This window comes from Bos mutus, chromosome 23 (genome assembly GCF_027580195.1).
Source record: "Bos mutus isolate GX-2022 chromosome 23, NWIPB_WYAK_1.1, whole genome shotgun sequence".
In the NCBI taxonomy this organism is placed as follows: Eukaryota; Metazoa; Chordata; class Mammalia; order Artiodactyla; family Bovidae; genus Bos; species Bos mutus.
Window position 1 is genome coordinate 33,225,600 of NC_091639.1, and position 19,235 is coordinate 33,244,834.

The window sequence follows — 19,235 nt, forward strand, 5'->3', positions numbered from 1 at the left end:
GAGCAGTGGCGCCAGGACTCCAGGGTCCTGCCACATGGCCGCCACATGTCCCTGACAAGCCAGTCCACAGCACCTTCTCCTTGGGTTGTGGGCCTCCCCCTTCCCCCAGATGCCTTCCTGCAGGCCCTGCTGGAGAGAATACAAACAGGGTAAGGAAGAGAGGAGAGACCCAAGAAGCAACATTCCTCCTGCTGCCCCATCCATCACTACCCTGCTCCCTTCTGTGAAGGGCCCCGACGCAACCCTTGCTTCCTGCCCTCTCCATCAGGACTCAAGTGGCTCAGTGGTTACCTGATTCTTTTATTTAAGAAAAGTGAAATACATGGACCTGAAGTGAGGCAGCAGAGGGAACAAGAGAGGCCAGGGCAAGGCAGGTTGGCTGGCCAGCCCCAAGCCCTCTGACAGAAAAGCCAGCAGCAGGCTGCATCTCAGAGATGCGTACCTGCTTGTTACCCACTTTGGGGGCCCCAGTAGTAGAGCTAGCTACTCTAGAGGACCACAGGGTGGGGGGAGGATGTCCTGAGGGTCCTTCCTGAAGGGGATTCCTGAGGAGGGGGCTGAAACCCTAAGGGCAGCAGCAATCTTCTGGTTAACTGCTCCCCCTTCACTGTCCCACCTTGGGGCTGGAAGAGCCAGGAGCAACAGGGAATGCTGTGAGGGCTGTGGGGGGACCCAGCAGACGTGGGGCGTGAGTTGAATGTCAGCTACTTGAAGAGAGGTCCATACTGCTGGCACTGAGGCCCCGGGAGACCTGAAACAGACACCACCAAGCCATCAGCCCACAGACCCCAGCTTCCCAAAGACTGTCCCCTGGAGTCTGTCCATCTCACGGCTACGGTCTCTCTCAGGACCCAGGATGGAAACTGGAACCTCAACCTCAAGTTCTAGGACTTGTGCTGCCTTTGCTAGGACTTCCCAGAAGGCCAAGATCTGGTGGAGAATATACCTGGAAGAACCACATGAATACGGGGATATACTTTGAATGTGCTGATACAGGTGGTCATTTCCCATTAAAATATCATTGCTGTGTTTTCTCAAATGGAGATGAGGTAATACTTTTTTTTTTTCCCCTTTTCCCTTCTCATCTACTGCTGACTCTGCAGGGTGAGGAGTATGGTGGCTATAGGGGGAGAGAATTAGTGTTCCCGAATCATTCCCCGTGTGCGTGCATGCTCAGTCGTTCAGTTGTGTCTGACTCTTTGCAAACCCCTGGACTGTAGCCTACCAGGGCTCCTCTGTCCATGGAATTTTCCAGGCAAGAATACTGGAGTGGCTTGCCATTTCCTCCTCCAGGGGACCTTCCTGACCCAAGGATCGAACCCACATTTCCTGTGGCTCCGGAATTGCAGGTGGATTCTTTACCACTGAAGCCCCAAATCATTCCTTAATTATTCATAATTCTAAAGTACCCGTTAAGAGAACATCAATTCCTGTTCCCCTCCTGATTAATTTATTTCTGCTATCTCTGGCCCAAAAGTGTCCCTTGGGGGTCACCACCCCCAACAAGTTGTCTGCCTGATTCCTATCTGCCCACCTCCAATCCCCTGACAGAGATTTCATCCCAGGTGACTCCCCCCCTTCCCACTGGGTTTGTCCCTTCTTTCTCACCCACAGTGCATTGAATGAGCACTGCTCTCACCTGGAGGGGCGCTGCACTGGGTTGGTTCAGATAGTTCAAGGAGGCTGCACGCTTCATGTTGCTGCTACAAAGGAAAAGAAAGAACTGAGGCCTCTTCTCTTCCCATGGGTGACCCTAAAGCTTGGGACACTTGGGCACCACCACACATACTCATGTCATTGCCTCCTCACCATCTGACCTCCCCACCCAACACACACACACACACACACACACACACACACACACACACTAGTCTTCCTCAGTCACCAGCATCTGCTTAGGTATTGTCCCCGCACCGGGGCACTATTTTTCCCACCCTCTCTCCATGGCCATCCTACTGACCTCCTCCCTGTTTCTTTCCCAAGACACTTCTCCAGAGCCCTGCCTACTTTGCCGTATCTCAGTCTCAGTGCGTACCTGGAAGGCCGGGGCTCGGACCCCTGGAGCTTCCTCACCAGGAGTTCGCTGCTTCTACGAAGCACATCTCGGATCTTGCCCAGAGAGCCGCTCCTCTGCAGTGCCCCACTGCCATCCTGGCAGAGAGGGATGGGGAACAGAGGCTAAGGGATCCCAGGGAGATTGAGCTCTGAGTCTATTCCTGCCTTTGATTCTGGACACCTGCCCCTTCCCCAGAAGCCCAGCCTTGTCAACAGCTGGCTTGCAGAGAGGCCCCCGCGAGGGATAGGCTAACTGGACTGGGATGAGGACAAGGTGCCCTCCTATCCTGTGGGCTCAGAGCCTGTCGTCACCACCAGCAGGAGAAGCAGGAGAGTTCAAGGGGCGATGATCAGACTTACCCCTGACCACTCCACCGCCACCGAGGCATCTTCACCTCCCTCGAATTTCACGCTGCCCCCCAGGCCCTCCTGGGAGGTCCTTCCACTGTCACCCTCCCCAAGCAGCTCGGCCACCTTGGTCTGGCTGATTGGGTCAGTGCCCTGGAAGGAAAGGAAGGAACTGGGACTTCCCACTTTTGAACTCTTCAGGGTGGGACTTTAAACTTTTTCTCACTACCAGCCACAACAAAGGAAAGAGTTTCCCTTGCGACTTCTGATTACACACATACTGGAAAGGAGACACTCACCTTTTCTATTTGCAATGTGTTAGAGACACACATCTATCTTTAGCCAAGGCCCACAATGAATTGATTTCAGGACCCAGTGAGTCAAGACCTGTGATTTGAGAAACTCTTGATTCAGAGCTTCCCTCAACTGCAGTCCCTTCACCCACGGTGCCCATGCCCCTCCTCACAAGATTCTTCACGTTGTCAAAAGGCGGTCTTTCCCTGTTAATAGTTCCATTTAGTGAAATGAACCTTGAACTTGGAGTCCTGACCACAAAGGGCAGGTGAGGGGTAAGAACACACTTAAAAACAACCACAACCACAAGAGCGTCTCACCAGCTTCTCCGGTCTTCCTCCTCAGCCTGTCCTCTTACTCTTCAGAGACTCACACACAGCCTCATTGGTCCCCGCTCCTGTCCCCAGGGCCCCACCTCTGCATCTCCTTCCCCTCCTGGTCCCTGACCTGTTTCCGGGAGCGCAGGGCACATTCCTCCAGGGTCTCAGCTGCCTCCAGCTTTCCCTGGCGCCTGTACAGAGCTCCCAGGTTTCTCAAGGTCGTGTTCACTGTGGGGCTGCGGCAGGGGGTGACCAGGGAAGGAAGAGAAGATGGACTCAGGAAACAAGCAGGAGAGAGAGGAAGTAGAGCCAAGGCTGAGGGAAGGTCCCCGGGAAGCAGGGGAAGGGCCAGGAGTGGGGATCTGGGGCCAATAGAGGGCGTGAAGCCCACACGCCCATGCCGGCTTCTCACCTGCTCACTTTGCAGGCCTTGTACCAGCCTCCATACTCGGCATAGGGTGTGCTGCCCTCACGGTGCCGGATCTGCAGGACAGAGTGGGAGGGAAAGCCAGAGGTGAATGTACAGAGATGCTGGGATACAAGCTGGCACAGGGCTGGGGTACAGGCTGGGTGTGGGAAGGCGCCATGCAGCTAGGGCTGGTGCAGTAATAAGTCAGAGGCCCCGAAAGTCCCCGCCTCCCCAGCCTGGGCCCCTAACTCACTTTGCTCATTTCCTCCCGCTCCTCTGCATGCATCCAGATGGGCTTGTGGTCATCTGGGGGTGATACACGGGATGGGGTGGCGAGGTTAGAGAACAGAGCTGGACACTAAGCAGGGATCCAGGACCCAGAGGCCAATAGCATGGGACTACAGGGGTCTGGCTCCCCCTGGAACCACTGTGGTCAACCCTCCCCCCACCAACCTTTGGTCTGCATTTCCTTTCCTCCCTGCAGCGCCCCACCCAGGCCCTCACCACTCACCATCCACAGAGCCAAACTCCTGCACATGGGCACGCGTCAGGATCTCCTTGTAGAGAGTCTCAGCTTCAGCATACTTGCCTTGTTTCAGGTAACAGGAAGCCTGGGGGCGGGAAGGCAAAAACACAGGAACAAAAGGTGGAGACGAAGTCAGCCAGGCCTGGCATTTCCACTTCTTGGTCTCTTTATGAGTTTCCCCAGAGATCTTCCTCAGCCCCTCCTTGTCCAGCTGCAGGGTCCAGGGTGTTCCCACTCCACTCCTGAGAGGCTACTGAACTTCTGCCTTCCCACAGGAAGGGACCAGACCCCTCAGTACCCACAGGCAGCCCCCGAGCTGGGCACAAAGGCGATGAGGCCGTGTACCAGACTGCACCCCTCCCCTCCTCCTACTGCGTCTGCCCCTCCCTCCCTTACCAGGTTGTTCTTGGTCCGGGCCACGTTAGGGTTGTCCGGCCCCAGCTGCCCCTCATAGATGGCCAGTGCCCGCCGGTAATAGCGTTCCACAGCCTCGTACTTGCCCTGGTTTTGGCACAACAGGGCCAGGTTGTTTAGCTGCTTTGCCACATCCGGGTGGTTGGTACCCAGGACCTGGAGTGGTGCAAAGGAGACACAGATGGTTGTGACTATGAGTGTGTGTGTGTGTGTGTGTGTGTGCGTGCGCGCCCCACACAGGGAGCAGGGGGTAGGGAATGAAGGAACAGGGAACAGGGAAAGATGGAGGGTGAGTCAAAAAGTGAAGGGAAAAGGGTAGATCAGAAGAGAGACGGGGGAGGAGGGGTCACCGCAACAGGGAAGGTCAGGCGAAGGACACAGGCACCTTTTCTCGAATCTCCAGTGCCCGCTGGCACAGCGGCTCCGCCTCCTTATATTTGCCCCTCTTCCCATAGAGCACAGCCAGGTTGTTGAGTGTGGCCGCCACCTAGGAAGACAGGCCTGTCCCTATCAGACAAAGGACCTGGAACAGCAAGGCCCCATGCCGCCCAGCTTGCAGACAAATAGACTCTGCCACCCGAGCCACAGGTGAGTGGGGGGCGGGAAGTGCCGACCCCCAAGGCTCTGAGATTCCCCGCGGGGGTGGTCTCACTCTCAAAGGAGATTTTTAGACATTTCTGGAGGCGGGGTTTCCTTTGGTTGCCATCAACTCTGTGGGCACTAATACCTTTGGGGGATCAAGTATGCTACAGATGTGGTGCCTGCACGGGACAGCTCAGGCAGCTTTTGATTGCCCTGCCAGACACTCAAACACTAAATATAAGCTTTGACACTTGGTGGGATATCAAGACAGGAGTTATGCTTCCTGAGACACATCATCCTTCCCTATCACATGTCATAACACAAGGAATTCTTTTCCAGCCAGCTCATTTTCAAAAATACCTTATGTCTCGTCTTCTTCCCTTTGACACACCTAGCGTTTGTTTTACATGCTGACCCTATTTAAAGTCATTTCTCTTTCTCTTGTCACAAAGAAACCTGGTCTATTATTACTTAATCCAACACTGGATTTTAATCTTATATATGCCAATGTTTCTGCTATGTCATTTTTAACTTTAAAAAATTTATTTATTGTTGATACTACTATTACTACTACTTTGGCTGCACCATGCAGCTTGTGTGATCTTAGTTCCCTGAACAAGGATTGAACCCAGGCCCTTGGCAGTGAAAGCACGGAGTCCTAACCGCTGGATCACCAGGGAACTCCTACTCTGTCCTTTTCCTAGTACATCAGCTCAGTTCAGTTCAGTTGCTCAGTCGTGTCCGACTCTTTGTGACCCCATGGACTGCAGCACGCCAGACTTCCTTGTCCATCACCAACTCCCAGAGCTTGCTCAAACTCACGTCTATCGAGTCGGTGATGCCATCCAACCATCTCATCCTGTGTCATCCCCTTCTTCTCTTGCCTTCAATCTTTCCCAGCATCAGGGTCTTTTCCAATGAGTCAGTTCTTCTCATAAGGTGGCCAAAGTATTGGAGTTTCAGCTTTAGCATCAGTCCTTTCAGTGAATATTCAGGACTGATTTCCCTTAGGATGGACTGGCTGAATCTCCTTGCAGTCCATGGGACTTTCAAGAGTCTTCTCCAACACCACAGTTCAAAAGCATCAATTCCTCAGCACTCAGTTTTCTTTATATTCCAACTCTCACATCCATACATGACCACTGGAAAAACCATAGCTTTGACTAGACGGACCTTTGTTGGCAAAGTAATGTCTATTTTTTAATATGCTGTCTAGGTTGGTCATAGCTTTTCTTCCAAGGAGCAAGCATCTTTTAATTTCGCGGCTGCAGTCACCATCTTCAGTGATTTTGCAGTCCAAGAAAATAAAGTCTGTCACTGTTTCCATTGTTTTCCCATCTATTTGCCATGAAGTGATGGGACCAGATGCCATGATCATCGTTTTTTGAATGTTGAGTTTTAACCCAGCTTTTTCACTCTCCTCTTTCACTTTCAAGAGGCTCTTTAGTTCTTCGCTTTCTGCCATAAGGGTGGTGTCATCTGCTATCTGAAGTTATTGATATTTCTCCCAGCAATCTTTTGATTTCAGCTTGTGCTTCATCCAGCCCAGCATTTTGTATGATGTACTCTGCATAGAAGTTAAATAAGCAGGGTGACAATATACAGCCTTGATGTACTCCTTTCCCAATTTGGAACCAGTCCATTGTTCCATGTCTGGTTCTAACTGTTGCTTCTTGACCTGCATACAGATTTCTCAGGAGGCAGGTAAGGTGGTCTGGTTTTCTCATCTCTTGAAGAATTTTCCACAGTTTGTTGTGATCCACACAGTCAAAAGCTTTGGCATAGTTAATAAAGTGGATGTTTTTCTGGAACTCTCTTGCTTTTTCTATGATCCAATGGATGTTGGTAATTTGATTTCTGGTTCCTCTGCCTTTTCTAAATCCAGCTTGAACATCTAGAAGTTCTCAGTTCAGGTACTGTTGAAGCCTGGCTTGGAGAATTTTGAGCATTAGTTTGCTAGCCTGTAAGATGAGAGCAGTTATGCAGTACTCTGAACATTCTTTGACATTGCCTTTCTTTGGGATTGGAAATGAAAACTGACCTTTTCCAGTCCTGCGGCCACTGTTGAGTTTTCCAAATGTGCTGGCATATTGAGTGCAGCACTTTAACAGCATCATCTTTTAGAATTTGAAATAGCTCAACTGGAATTTCATCACCTCCAATAGCTTTGTTCACAGTGATGCTTCCTAAGGCCCACTTGACTTTGCATTCCTAGTACATACTTTTACATAAAAGACTTACTAGTTTTACTTCTTCTACATCTAAAGGGCTTCCCTTGTGGCTCAGCTGGTAAAGAATCTGTCTGCAATGCAGGAGACCTGGGTTCGATCCCTGGGTTGGGAAGATCCCCAGGAGAAGGGAAAGGCTACCCACTCCAGTATTCTGGCCTGGAGAATCCCATGGACTGCATAGGCCATGGGGTCACAAAGAGTTGGACACGACTGAGCGACTTTCATATCTAAATTTTTTCATTCATTGTATATCAGACTACTGTGTCTTCTAACATTGCTGTACTCAACACAACTGTTACTATATTTTTGCTTTACTGTAAAGTATTATATATCTTATTATATTTTAGTTTGTTTCTCTCATATTAATAGAGTATCATTCAACTTTTGAGGAAATTATACAGGTAGGTAGGTTACATTATATGAGTTAAATTTCAGGAAAATATTCATTATAAGAGGGAGTCATCACAGGGAACTCAGTTGTGTATTCTGTGATGACCTAAAGGGGTGGGAAGGAGGCTCAAGAGGAAGGGGGATATATGTATACATATGGCTGATTCATGCCTTTGTACAGCAGAAACTAACACAACACTGGAAAGCAATTATTTTGCCATTAAAATTTTCTTTAAAAAGAAGATATTGGGTCTGAGAGAGCTGAGAACCACTGCGATGAGTGGACAGTAGGAGAAAAGAGTCCCCACGCCTCGCTCCTGAGACCCCCGGGGAGTGGGCTGAGGGCAGCAGAAGGACAAGCGGAGGAAGCACAGGGCAAGGAGGGCAAGGAGTACTGACAGCGGGGTGGTCCCGGCCCAGGGTGCTCTCCCGGATGCTGAGGGCATCATTGAGCAGGAGCGCAGCTTCCTTGTACTTATTCTGGTCCCTGTAAGAGCACAGAAGTGACAAGGGGTTAGCCCAAACTCTGCCGCTGAGCCATCTCCGTACTTCCTTCCCTTCGGGACAGCTAAGGTACATTTAGGGGCTAGCCCCGCCATGAGGAGACAGGAAGCCTGGTGGGAGCAGTGAGAGGGGTTCACCCCACCCCCAGAGAGTGGCCATGCCTGGAGGAGGCCAAAGGCACAGGACGCAAGAGACAGAGACAGAGAAAAAGACCCTCCCCAGAGGAGAGACAGGAGAAGCCAAAAGCCCGAGGGGTGAGGATTCTGAGGTCAAGGGCTCAGGTGTAAAAGCATGAGACAAGGAAGCCCCCTGGTGGGGGGGAGAAGAGGTGCCCTGTGGAGAGGAGGAATGAGAGCCAGAGGCGGGTCAAGGTGGAACAATGCCTGGAGGCAGGCTCCTGAGAGGACGCAGCACTCACCGATACACCAGAGCCAGGATGTTGAGCATGGTGGCCACGTCGGGGTGGCCGCGGCCAGACGTGCGCTCCAGGTCCTCCAGCGCCTGCTTGCAGAGCGGCACAGCCACCTCATAGCGACCCTGGGCTGCGTACTGGATCACCAGGTTGTGCAGTGTCCGCAGCCTCGCCGGGATCTCATAGCCACTGTGCTGGGCGCCCTGGCCACGGGACACTACCCCATCGCAGAAGACGACAGAGACTCCCTCAGATGACACCAGCTCTCCCTCCACTGTCCGCCCGCCCCTCCCCATTAAGGTCATTCTCCCTGCCTGTGACCAACCCCCACCAGGCTCCCTGCCAGCCAAGAGACCTGCCTCAATTTGCTACTCTTTTCTTTTCTTAAAATTTTATTGGCTCCACCACAGCTTGCAGGATCTTAGTTCCCCAGCCAGGGATCAAACCTGGGCCCACAGCCGTGAAAGCTCAGAGTCCTAGCCACTGGACCACTAGGGAAGTCCCTCAACTGCTACTGCTCTGCTCACCTCTTTGCCTCTGTGCCCATCACAATCCCATTTGTTCACTCACTCATTCATTCATTCAACAAACTACTCAATGGACTTCCCTGGTGGTACAGTGGATGAGAATCTGGCTGCCAGTGCAGGGGACACGTGTTCAGTCCCTGGTCTGGGGAGATTCCACATGCCACAGGGAAACTAAGTCCATGCCCCACAACAACTGAGCCCTGACTCTAAAGCCCGAGTGCTGCAACCACTGAAGACCATGTGCCTAAAGCCTGTGCCCCGCAGCAAGAGCAGCCACTGCAATGAGAAGTCCAAGCACTGCAACGAAGAGCAGCCCTGACTGGCCACAACTAGGGAAAGCCGGCGCACAAGGACAAAGACCCAGCGCAATTAAAAAAAAAACAACTACTCAGAAATCCTGAGGAAGGCTGGCACCAGGGATACAAAGGTAAGAAAGACCTGGTCTTTTCCCGTGAGGAGTTCATGCTCTTCACTCCAGGGGCACTCTCCCAGCCTTGAGTGAGCTCCTTACCGGCAAGACTCATGTCGTTCTCATCTTGGACTCCCTGGGGCCCGGCACAGTGCCTGGCATGGGCTACGTGCTTAATAAATGTTGACGAATAAGGGGGAAGCTGAGGGAATCAAAGTACTGGTCCCTAGCCCATCTCCAGAGGCAGTGCATAAGCCATTCCTGGATGGTGAGCATCCTGTGTTCACCAGCCCCATTGCTGCCCCCACTTCACCCTCCAACTCCAGAGGCAGACTCACAGCCATTGCTGGGGTCCTCTTCCTCCTCGTTGGGGAAGAGGTCATCCAGGGAATCCTTGGAGGCATCACCTTCCTTCTCCTCCTGGAAGGGAAGCAGCAGCATGTCTGAGATGAGATAGCCCTGGTAGCCTCTTCAAGCCCCCTCTAAACCGTGACATCATTGACAGGTGGGGTCTAGGACAAATTCCCTGTCGCTGTCCCTGCCCCTGGGAAGGCCAGCATCTGTTCTGCCAAGCCTAGGCCTCTCGTGTTCGTAAAAAAACAAAGATGGGGGTTTCTCTGATAGTCCAGTGGTTAAGACTCTAAGTTTCTGCTGGAAGGGGCACAGGTTGATCCCCGGTTGGGGAACTAAAATCCTCAAGCCATGCAGTGCAGCCAAAAACAAAACAACAACAACAAAAAACTCCAAAGAGACGCTTCAGCCAAAATCTCATGACTTTCCGTTCCTTCATATCCAGAGAGTTTCCTTCCTAAGTACCCTCACCCGCCATCTCTCTCTCCCTCGACTCTGGTAATTATAGTCCTGCATTGATCCCCATGTGTTTACGCTGATTACATGTCTGTCCGGTCTCCCCTGAGGGCAGGGGTGTGTCCTATCTTATTGACTCGTACCCAGAGTGTCTAGCTCTGCCTAGCGTCCATCATCTGCCACCGCTTGTTCTGGACGTAATGCCCAGTTCTGTCAACCTGCTATCATACCAGGCAAAAACGCTTCACCCCAACAAGCACTGTAGCCTTGTACAAACACTTCCAACTCTCCTGCCCAGCTTCACCAGGGTGACCCACTGTCAAATCATCCCTCTGTCCCTGGGTCAGGCCGCTTTTCCAGCCTTGGTGCCTTACGACTCACTCACACACACACACACACACACACACACACACACACCTGGTCTAGAGAGCTCCCCCTTCTCCCTCATAGACCATCAAAATCCACCCCAATTCCTAATCCAGTTAAATAAAATAATCCAACCTAAAGCTTACCCATCCCTTTACCCCGCCTCCTCTGTGAATCTTTCAATCCATCCCGGCCCCTACGAACCTATCTCCTTGGGACTCCTCCCACACTGCCTGAACCTCTCCTTCAGCACAGGGCACTGGCTGCTTTGGGTTGTCACATACATGTTCTCACACGTAAGCCTTGTTCCTACAGCTACATTATAAGCTCGAGAAGGCAGGAACTGTTTTGTAGCTTCTCAGATCTGACACATATCTTGCCTTGCCTAAGGCACAGAGAAATATAAATGCCTGCTGCGTGAAGGTTAAATTCCATACATTTCGAGAGCAAATTTTAGGACTTGCTCGACTGGGCTGTGTTTTCCCCACCTACAGCGCTTAGGATTCTAAATTGGAACTGTCCAAATGCCAAAAATCTATTATTATGGGAGCAGGAACTTTATCCTGTTCACTGTTGCACCCCAGCAGAGTGCGCCTGACACATAGCAGTCATTTAATCAAATTTTGACTGAACGAGTGACTGGCTTATCCCTTGCTGTCCTCTGGAGCTGGGGTCAGGACCTGAATCCTGCCAGGTCGGGGCAGATCGGGCAGGGCTGCTGGTCCTCGAGAGGATGACGCAGCCACGGCCCTGTGCGTGTGGTGACGCCCAGCTGTCCTGCGCATGCTCACCGCAGCGTGCCCATCCTCGTCGTACTGCCGCAGCTGCCCCAGGAACTCCAGGTGCTTCTTCTCTTCCTCCAGCTGAGCCACGGCCTGTTCGCTGCGCTGGAGCCGCTGCTGGGTGCCGGCCAGCTCGTCCCGGAGCCACTGGTTCTCCTGGCAGAGCCGCCGGACCTGTGCCCGCAGCTTCTGTTTCTCCGACTCCACTGTGCTCAGGTGGTTGGCCAAAGCCAGCATCACCTAGGTGGGCACATCCTGTGAGCGCTGGGCTCCGGCTAGGAGAGTTGAGGGGTAGGCGGGAGGGGAGCCGGCAAGACCCGGAGGTAGGGTGGGGTAGTGATGAGTCTACCTTCCAAACATACCCTGAATCAAATTTCTCACCACTTCCAGGGCTAGCCTGGGCCAAGCCACTATCAATTCCCAGCTGGATTACGGTAATTGCCTCCTCCCTGGTCTCCTTGTTTCTGCCCCTGTTCCCCTAGAGTCTGTTCTCAACCCTGCAGCCAGATGACAATCTTTTCAAAATGTTAGACCACGTTACTCCTCTGGTCAACACATTCCAATAGCTTCCATCTCACTCACAGTAAAGTCGAGTCCTTATGATGGCCTACAGTTCCACGTGATCTGTCCCCACCCCAACTGCCTCTTCAACTTCATTTTCTATTTTGCTTCCCCGTATTCACAGTCCAGCAGCCACGCGGGCCTTTCACTGAACTCACCGGTAAGGCTCCAGGTCGGGGCCTTTGCACGGTGCTTCGGATGTTCTTCCCCCATTTATTGTGTGACTCGTTCCTTCATCTTCAATTCTTTGCTCAAATGACACCTTTTCAGTGAGGCTCCTATTGGCCACCCTATCTAAAACTGCATCCTCTCCCCGTACACCCCAACCCCCTTCCTTGCTTGATTTTTATCCTTTTGTCCTTAACGATTATCACTCTGGCATACTGAATCATTTATTTATTTGTCTAAAGCCTGCCTCTCCCAGCTAGAATGTAAGCTCCAAGATGGCCAAGATTTATGGTTGTTCTTATTCAGTGATGTATCTGGACAGTAGTGTCTGGCACGTGGTAGAAACTTAATACATATTTATTGGGTGAATGAATCCAAGCGGCTAGGACAAGAGGATCCCAAACAACCCGAAAGCTCCAATCAGAAAACTGCTCCTCCATCTACCCAGGGCCACTTGGCACCACCTCCTCCTGCTCACCTGGGCCTCACTCAGCCCCAGCTCTATGTTTTCCATGGAACGGCGCAGCTGCCGGGCCTTCTCATGTACCAGGCCTTCTTCATGGCCACCCTGCTGCAGACACTCGATGGTCTGGGAGAGGCTTTGCAGCACAGCCTGGTGTTCACTGTGGAGAGCTTCCAGCCCCTGGCTCACCAGACGGGTGCTCCCCAGGATCTCCTCCTGGCTGAGCCGGTGCCCTGCAGGCTCATCCCGCTGTCCCAACACCAGGCCCGACATCCTGGCCGGGGGACCTTGCCTGGGCTACAGAGAAATAACAGAGCTCAGCTGGGATAAAGATTAGGAAAGAGTGGCTGTGCGCCTTGATTAGAGGGTGGTAGGGATCCAAGTGAAGGGACAAGAGACCATAGCAGGGGTGGGGGTAGCGGGACCCTGAAGTTTAATTGGAGGGAGAGTGGCCAGTGAGCAGACAGCCTGTAACAACACTAGACACAAAGCTAAGGTTGTGGGAAAGACAGAGGGAAAGGAATTGACTTGAAAGAAGAAAAACTGTAGAAAGAACAAAGGTGCAGAGAAGTAGCAGCAGGATTTAGAATTAACACAATTAAAAACAACAACAAAGGACCTGGAGAAGAGAGAGTTTGGGTTAGGAAAATGAATCAGGAGAGACAGCACCATAGACAACACGGAGGGTGTCTGATAGAGCTGCAAAGGCAATGGAGTTAAAGCAGGCAGAAGGTATGCAGAAAATACTGCAGTGTTTTCCAAAAAGGGGAAGGAATAAGTTTCAAAGTTAAATCAAGACAGCGAGGGAGACGAAAAAGAGAGGAGCTGCAGGACCCAGATGAGAGGGGCCTAGAGTCTCAAGGTGTTCAGGCTGAGTCACCCGCGGGGCTAAGCCCAGCATCTCCATGCCTGGTCAGCTCTGTTTCTTCCAGGCTGTCTTCCTACTTCCTCAAAAGGGCCTTGCTTCTCATCTTTGAAGTCTTCTTACCTGTATAGAGCCCTTGGTTGTGGCGTTCAGGCAGGAGCCCGGAAGAAACTCTGTTCAAGCAGCCAGGGACCCAGAAGGATCTGCCCTGCCCAAAGTCCAGAAGTCCAGCGTTCCCACCCCTTCCCTCACCACTTCACAGCCACCCAGAGGACCTGGCATGGAGCCCCACCCAGGACAAGCGCCCTCCCTCCCTTGCCTACAGGTCTTCAAAGACGACCAACGTCCCTCCTCCTTCCCCAAGCCAACCTCCCACTCCAAGCCTGGGGAGCTATTTTCTCCCAAGAAGGGAGTGAGATTTAATCTGAGACCTGCGGCAAGGGGCGTGTCTGGGAACGGGTGAGAAGGAAGACCTGGTCACTCCTAGCCCAGTCACTTCTATGGCTTTGTGCTATTATGACCACATACTAACAGACTCTGAAAGGAGTCACCTTAGGGTGACTCCCAGAAGCCCGATGATGCAGGGGAAAATGGCAGGTCCGTGAGCAGCTGCGGAATAGCAGGGAAACGCGGTGCTGGGAGTTGATCTCCCGGGCCTGGGACTGCGGTGGAGAAGTGTCCCAGGCTGTCGACCTGCCCTGAGGCCCAGGGTGGGGATAGAGAGAAATGGGCCGGCAGAAGATGCGGGTGGGCGACCGAGGTCCACGCCGCGGGCAAAGACCTGGGGCCTGACAATCCCGAGGTTTCTGAGTCAGTCGGTAGACAGGGGGCGGGGCAGGCCGTCTGTCCGTCTGTCTGGATGCCGAGGGGCGGGAAGAATCGCGGGGGGCGGAGTTTTTGAGTCTGGAGTTCTGTGAGTTCAGTCCGAGGGGCTCATTTGTTCATCTCTCCGGGAATGCAGCAAAGAGGTAGCGGGACCTCAACTCTCAGCCCCAGAGGTACCCTCAAAGACTCACCCGCAGTCTGGTCTGGCTGCCGCTCCTGCCGGTACTGCCCCTTTAAATCTATCATGGCTGCCGCTCGAGGCAATTGTTTTGACGGCTCCGAGGGGCGGGACCTGTTCCTTAGTCACGCGACCCAAGAGTCGCTCCGGGATTGGCTATACTATGCTCAGGAAGGAAAGGAGGTGTGTGTCTTGCTTTGTGTCGGGTTCTCGGCCCGCCTCTTTTTACGTCATGTTGGGGCGACGGCACGGGGGACCTGTTAGCGTCATCCAGCAGCGCCAGGCGGCCAGGCTAAAGGTGATGGTGGCGTCCTGAGCACGCCCGAATCTGGCCAAACTCATGGCCCTGCGGGTAGTGACCCGCGCTCTTGGCTCACTGAGCCTGACCCCCCGGATTGCCGCCGTCCCCGGCCCAAGCCTGCTCCCGGCCGCCCAGGTAATCCATCTTACCCGGGAATGTAGTTGTTTCCACTCCGGCTGCCGGAGAGGGGCCTCCAGGAGAATCGAGGTGGGAGATTAGAGTCTGATTAGGAGTCACATCGGCCCGTGACCTTTAATAAGTCACGCTCAGCCTCAGCTTTCTCCTTCCTAAGTGTTGCTATCTCACAGGGTCACTGGAGTCCTCAAACGAGATATTGGAGGTGAAGTGATTTGTAGACAAAAGCACAAGTTTCAGTAACTTACATTTATTGTCTTCTTATAAGCCAAGCATAATAAACGTTTTAAATAAGTGAATCCCTTTTAACCATTTACAGTTATTATCAGTCCCAGTTTATATATGAGAATACATCAGTAGTTCAAGGTCATACACCAACCATTGGAGCTAGGCAGTCTGGTTTCAGAGCCGGGACTCTTAACCATTATTATAACCATTAAGGATGAGTTACTGCTGAGATTATGGAATTAAGGTCAAGATAACCGAGAATTGGAGACTAACATGAAGATATCACAAAGTTCCCAAGGGTGTCGACTTAAAAAAATGCATGTCATGAGAGTTGTTTTATTTGGGGAAATGTGAGGACTGCAGCCCAGGAGATGACACCCCAGATAGCTCTGAGAAACTGCTCCAGAGAGGCAGAAGGGAAGGACAGTATGTATGTGATTTTGGTAAAGGGGGAGTGGGCTGCAATCAAGCACAGGTTTTTTTTTTTTAAATGTTTCTGCTGGTTTTGTGAAGCTTCTGCTAGTCACGAGAAACAGTTGTCAGCATGAAGAATTTTAGTGTTTTTCTCGATAAGAAGAGATAAAAGAATTGGGCTCATAAAAATCAGCTTCCAAGAATATCTAATTATCTGAAGATCTGTCATGCCAGGTTTTTGGGAACACAGGTGCCTCATTTCTGCTCTCCATCCTGAGCTCCGTCAGGGGGTGTTGGAGGTCAGCAACTGCCGCAGCACATGATTTAATCCTTGTAGAGGTAGATGGCAAGCACCCATGGCAAGTGCCAATTTGTTGACCTGGGTAACTAGTGATTACAGGAAAGTTAGTCTTACCCTCTCTGGACCTTTCAGACTGATGGTAGAGTTTGGCAGATGTGTACTTCAAATTCAAAACCAAACCAACCTACTGTGTAAATGCTGAGAAAACAGTAGGGAACAAGACATAAATGATCTCTCCCCTACATTCATATTTGGAAAATTCTCAGAAACATGCAGCAAAATGGGCAGAAGGCATTGGTGCTGATGGTGGTACATAGATATATAGGAATTAACCAGCGCTGGAGAAGGTAGTTGTTTAAGGAAGGAAAAGTTTCTTAGAGGAGAGTTTTGAGGCAAATTTGGAAGAAGATGCACCAAGGGGAGAACATTCCATTGAAGAAATACTTCAGAGGTGAGAGGATCAGATGAGGAGAGGTGATCAACACACATGCACCTAGATAAGCATTCTGAACTGGTATTTGTGAAGGGTAGAGTTTTGGGGTAGCTGGTCTGGGACGCTTCCAGGAGGAAGGAAGCCACAAGCTAAACTTTGTGCCCTCTCCCTTGGCTCTCTGAGGCTTCTCCTTCAATTAGCTTTCAAGTGAAAAAGATTTCTGTTTATTTCTAGGTGACAAACAATGTCCTCCTTCAGCTGCCCTCTGCGTCGATGTTGCTTCCCAGGCGCCCACTCCTTACCTCTGTGGCCCTTAGTGCTAAGTTTGTGTCCTGGAAGAGTCGTACGAAGTATACCACTATGCCAGTAAAGATGAGGAAGTCTGGGGGCCGAAACCACACAGGTAAGAACAAGGGCAAGAAGATTTCAGCAGTAAAGAGCAAAAACATGGTAGGACCCTTGGCCTGTATTTTGATACAGGCAGAGGAATGTAGTTAAAAAGCATTTATTGGACTCCTCCTGCATGTAGTATGTGTGTAAGAGTGAGAGAATAGAATAGAAAACAACATAAAGAGCCGGTGCTCCTAAAGGTAGGTAATGGAAGAAAACTGGACATACTCAGGAAGTTCCATGACATTTTCCTGCACACCCTTCAAAAAGTATTTTTGGCTGTACTGGATCTTTGTTGCTGCTCAGGATTTTTCTCTGCTTGTGGCAAGCTGGGGCCACTTGGCTTTTCTTGTGGAGCACGGGCTCTAGGGCGCTCCAGCTTCAGTAGTTGAAGCATGTGGGCTCAGTAGTGGCAGTTCCCAGGCACTAGAGCACAGGCTCAATAGTTGTGGCACACAGGCTTAGTTGCCCCATAGCATGTGGCATCTTCCCAGACCAGAGATCAAACTCCTGTCTCCTGCATTGGCAGGCAGCTTCTTTACCACTGAGCCAGCAGGGAAGCACCCCCTGTAATTGTGTTTTTACCAGGTTCCACGTGGGTGTTCACTCCCACTTACCCCATTGTGCTATGCAAATTTTAATCATTTTCTGCTTGTGTTGTAATGTTGGGAAAGCACTGCCCTCTGCCTAGGATGTGTCTGTTCCCAGTGTTGGGAACTGACTCATCTGACCTGGTCATGATCCTGTGCTATCCTGACCACAGGCCGTATCCAGGTGCATGGTATTGGCGGGGGCCACAAGCAGCGTTATCGAATGATTGACTTTCTGCGGTTCCGGCCTGAGCAGGAATCCAAGCCAGGACCCTTTGAGGAGAAGGTCATAGTTGTCCGCTATGATCCCTGTAGGCAAGTTTGGGATGTGAAGTGGTGGTGTGGCTGGCTGACTGCTCTGTGGCTTTTCAGGAGATGTGAGGCTGCCTAGGTGGTTTGCTTACCTGTCCCTCACTCTGCACAGGTCAGCAGACATAGCTCTGGTTGCTGGGGGCAACCGGAAACGCTGGATCATTGCCACAGAAAACATGAAGGCTGGAGACACAATCCTGAACTCTGACCACATAGGCCGAATGGCAGGTGAGTGATGGCCACCAGATGTGTGTGGGCTGAGAGGCTCAAGGGTGCTGGTGCTGACGAAATTCTGTCTTTTAGTTGCTGCTCGGGAAGGGGACGCCCATCCTCTTGGGGCCTTGCCAGTGGGGACCCTCATCAACAATGTGGAGAGTGAGCCAGGCCGCGGGGCCCAGTATATCCGAGCTGCCGGTATGAAGAAAGGAACTTGTTGGGATCTTACAGTTTGAAAGGCCAGGGGGTACTTGAGGTTGCAGCTCTCTGAACCCATGGGCCCACATCTCGTCCACTGGCAGAGAAAAAGAGGGAAAACAAGGCTGAAGAGGTGGTTGTGTTTTTGACCTAAAACCACATATGCCTCCTGCTTCACTGTTTCTACTCCTCAAAGGGAAAACAAGGGCAGTGTGTGGGGTGGTGGCTCCCACCTCCTGCTTTGTGGAGGGTCGCAGCTGTTTCTTCCCTTCCCCAGGGACCTGTGGCGTGCTGCTACGGAAGGTGAACGGGACAGCCATTATCCAGCTGCCCTCTAAGAGGCAGATGCAGGTGCATGGTGGGGGTGGGAGGGGTCAGTACAGGAGGAATTTTTTGGAATGTACCTTACCTGTCCAGGATAGTTCCCAGGTGTTTTATGTTGGGAAGTGCCTGGAGCTAGGTCTGTCCTTTTTGCCATGTGACCAGGTGTGCCTTGTCGGGCTGGCAGTAGGGAGCAGTGCCTTTCATTCTCAACTACTGTAGGACCTGCATTCGGGTTCAGTTATGTTGTGCTTTTCCCGTATTTTCTCCCTTTCTCTCCTTGAGTTTGAGAAGTTCCCCAGAGTCCCTACCCTCAACGTGTCAGGTTCTTTCCCCGCATGGTGCATTCCCCTCCATCTGCTCTCTGCATCAGGTGCTGGAGACGTGCACAGCCACAGTGGGCCGAGTCTCCAACGTTGACCACAACAAACGGGTCATCGGCAAGGCTGGGCGGAACCGCTGGCTGGGAAAGAGGCCGAACAGTGGGCGATGGCACCGCAAGGGGGGCTGGGCAGGCCGAAAGATCCGGCCGCTGCCCCCCATGAAGAGTTACGTGAAGCTGCCCTCAGCTGCTGCCCAAAACTGATATTCCTGGACTCTAATAAAATGGCCCCTATTTTTTTTTTAACGTTTCTGGTTTTTCTGGGGAGGATGGTACATTACTGGACAGGTGTTGGAGGGGACGGAAGTGAACAACCGTTGGGGGAGGAGAAAGGAAAATATAGGGCGAGGACTGGGGCCGGCCCCCCGTCTCACTTCCAGCCGCCCCCTGGCCTCAATCCCACTATATGTCACGGAGAGGGAGTAAATGACCTCCAAAGTCGTCTCCAGTTCTGACTTTGGTTAGAGGGGCAGGTACTTCCGGTGGCAGAAGGAGGGGGACCAAAAGGAAGAGGAAAGGGCGGTGCCGGAGAGGAGGCGCCGTGCGTCGCCGAGGTGGCACCGGCGGCTCCGCCCCGG

General features: G+C 52.0%; 2 protein-coding genes across 6 annotated transcripts; one reads left to right on the top strand and one right to left on the bottom strand.

Annotated features, from left to right (window-relative positions):
• Positions 1 to 280: 280 nt before the first annotated feature.
• KLC4 (kinesin light chain 4) lies at positions 281 to 14,557 on the bottom strand. Of its 5 annotated transcripts, XM_070361219.1 has the most exons (17): positions 13,985 to 14,423; positions 13,557 to 13,641; positions 12,584 to 12,865; positions 11,386 to 11,616; positions 9,760 to 9,841; positions 8,492 to 8,702; positions 7,969 to 8,056; positions 4,752 to 4,853; positions 4,349 to 4,522; positions 3,938 to 4,037; positions 3,680 to 3,732; positions 3,430 to 3,500; positions 3,145 to 3,253; positions 2,416 to 2,556; positions 2,036 to 2,151; positions 1,640 to 1,703; positions 281 to 751 (listed from the first exon to the last, which is right to left on the bottom strand). In XM_070361219.1, exons 3-17 carry the CDS (start codon positions 12,839 to 12,841, stop codon positions 701 to 703), a joined length of 1,851 nt encoding a protein of 616 aa, XP_070217320.1. In that variant the 5' UTR covers positions 12,842 to 12,865; positions 13,557 to 13,641; positions 13,985 to 14,423; the 3' UTR covers positions 281 to 700. The 5 variants fall into 5 exon arrangements, with proteins under 5 accessions (XP_070217320.1, XP_005900173.1, XP_070217322.1 ...); XM_005900111.3 differs by lacking the exons at positions 13,557 to 13,641; positions 13,985 to 14,423 and adding an exon at positions 14,450 to 14,557; XM_070361221.1 differs by lacking the exon at positions 13,557 to 13,641 and having other exon boundaries at positions 13,985 to 14,424.
• Positions 14,558 to 14,694: 137 nt separating this feature from the next.
• MRPL2 (mitochondrial ribosomal protein L2) lies at positions 14,695 to 18,903 on the top strand. Its single transcript, XM_005900115.2, has 7 exons — positions 14,695 to 14,872; positions 16,483 to 16,651; positions 17,402 to 17,543; positions 17,653 to 17,768; positions 17,844 to 17,954; positions 18,232 to 18,305; positions 18,649 to 18,903. Exons 1-7 carry the CDS (start codon positions 14,777 to 14,779, stop codon positions 18,859 to 18,861), a joined length of 921 nt encoding a protein of 306 aa, XP_005900177.1. The 5' UTR covers positions 14,695 to 14,776; the 3' UTR covers positions 18,862 to 18,903.
• The last annotated feature ends 332 nt before the right edge of the window (positions 18,904 to 19,235 follow it).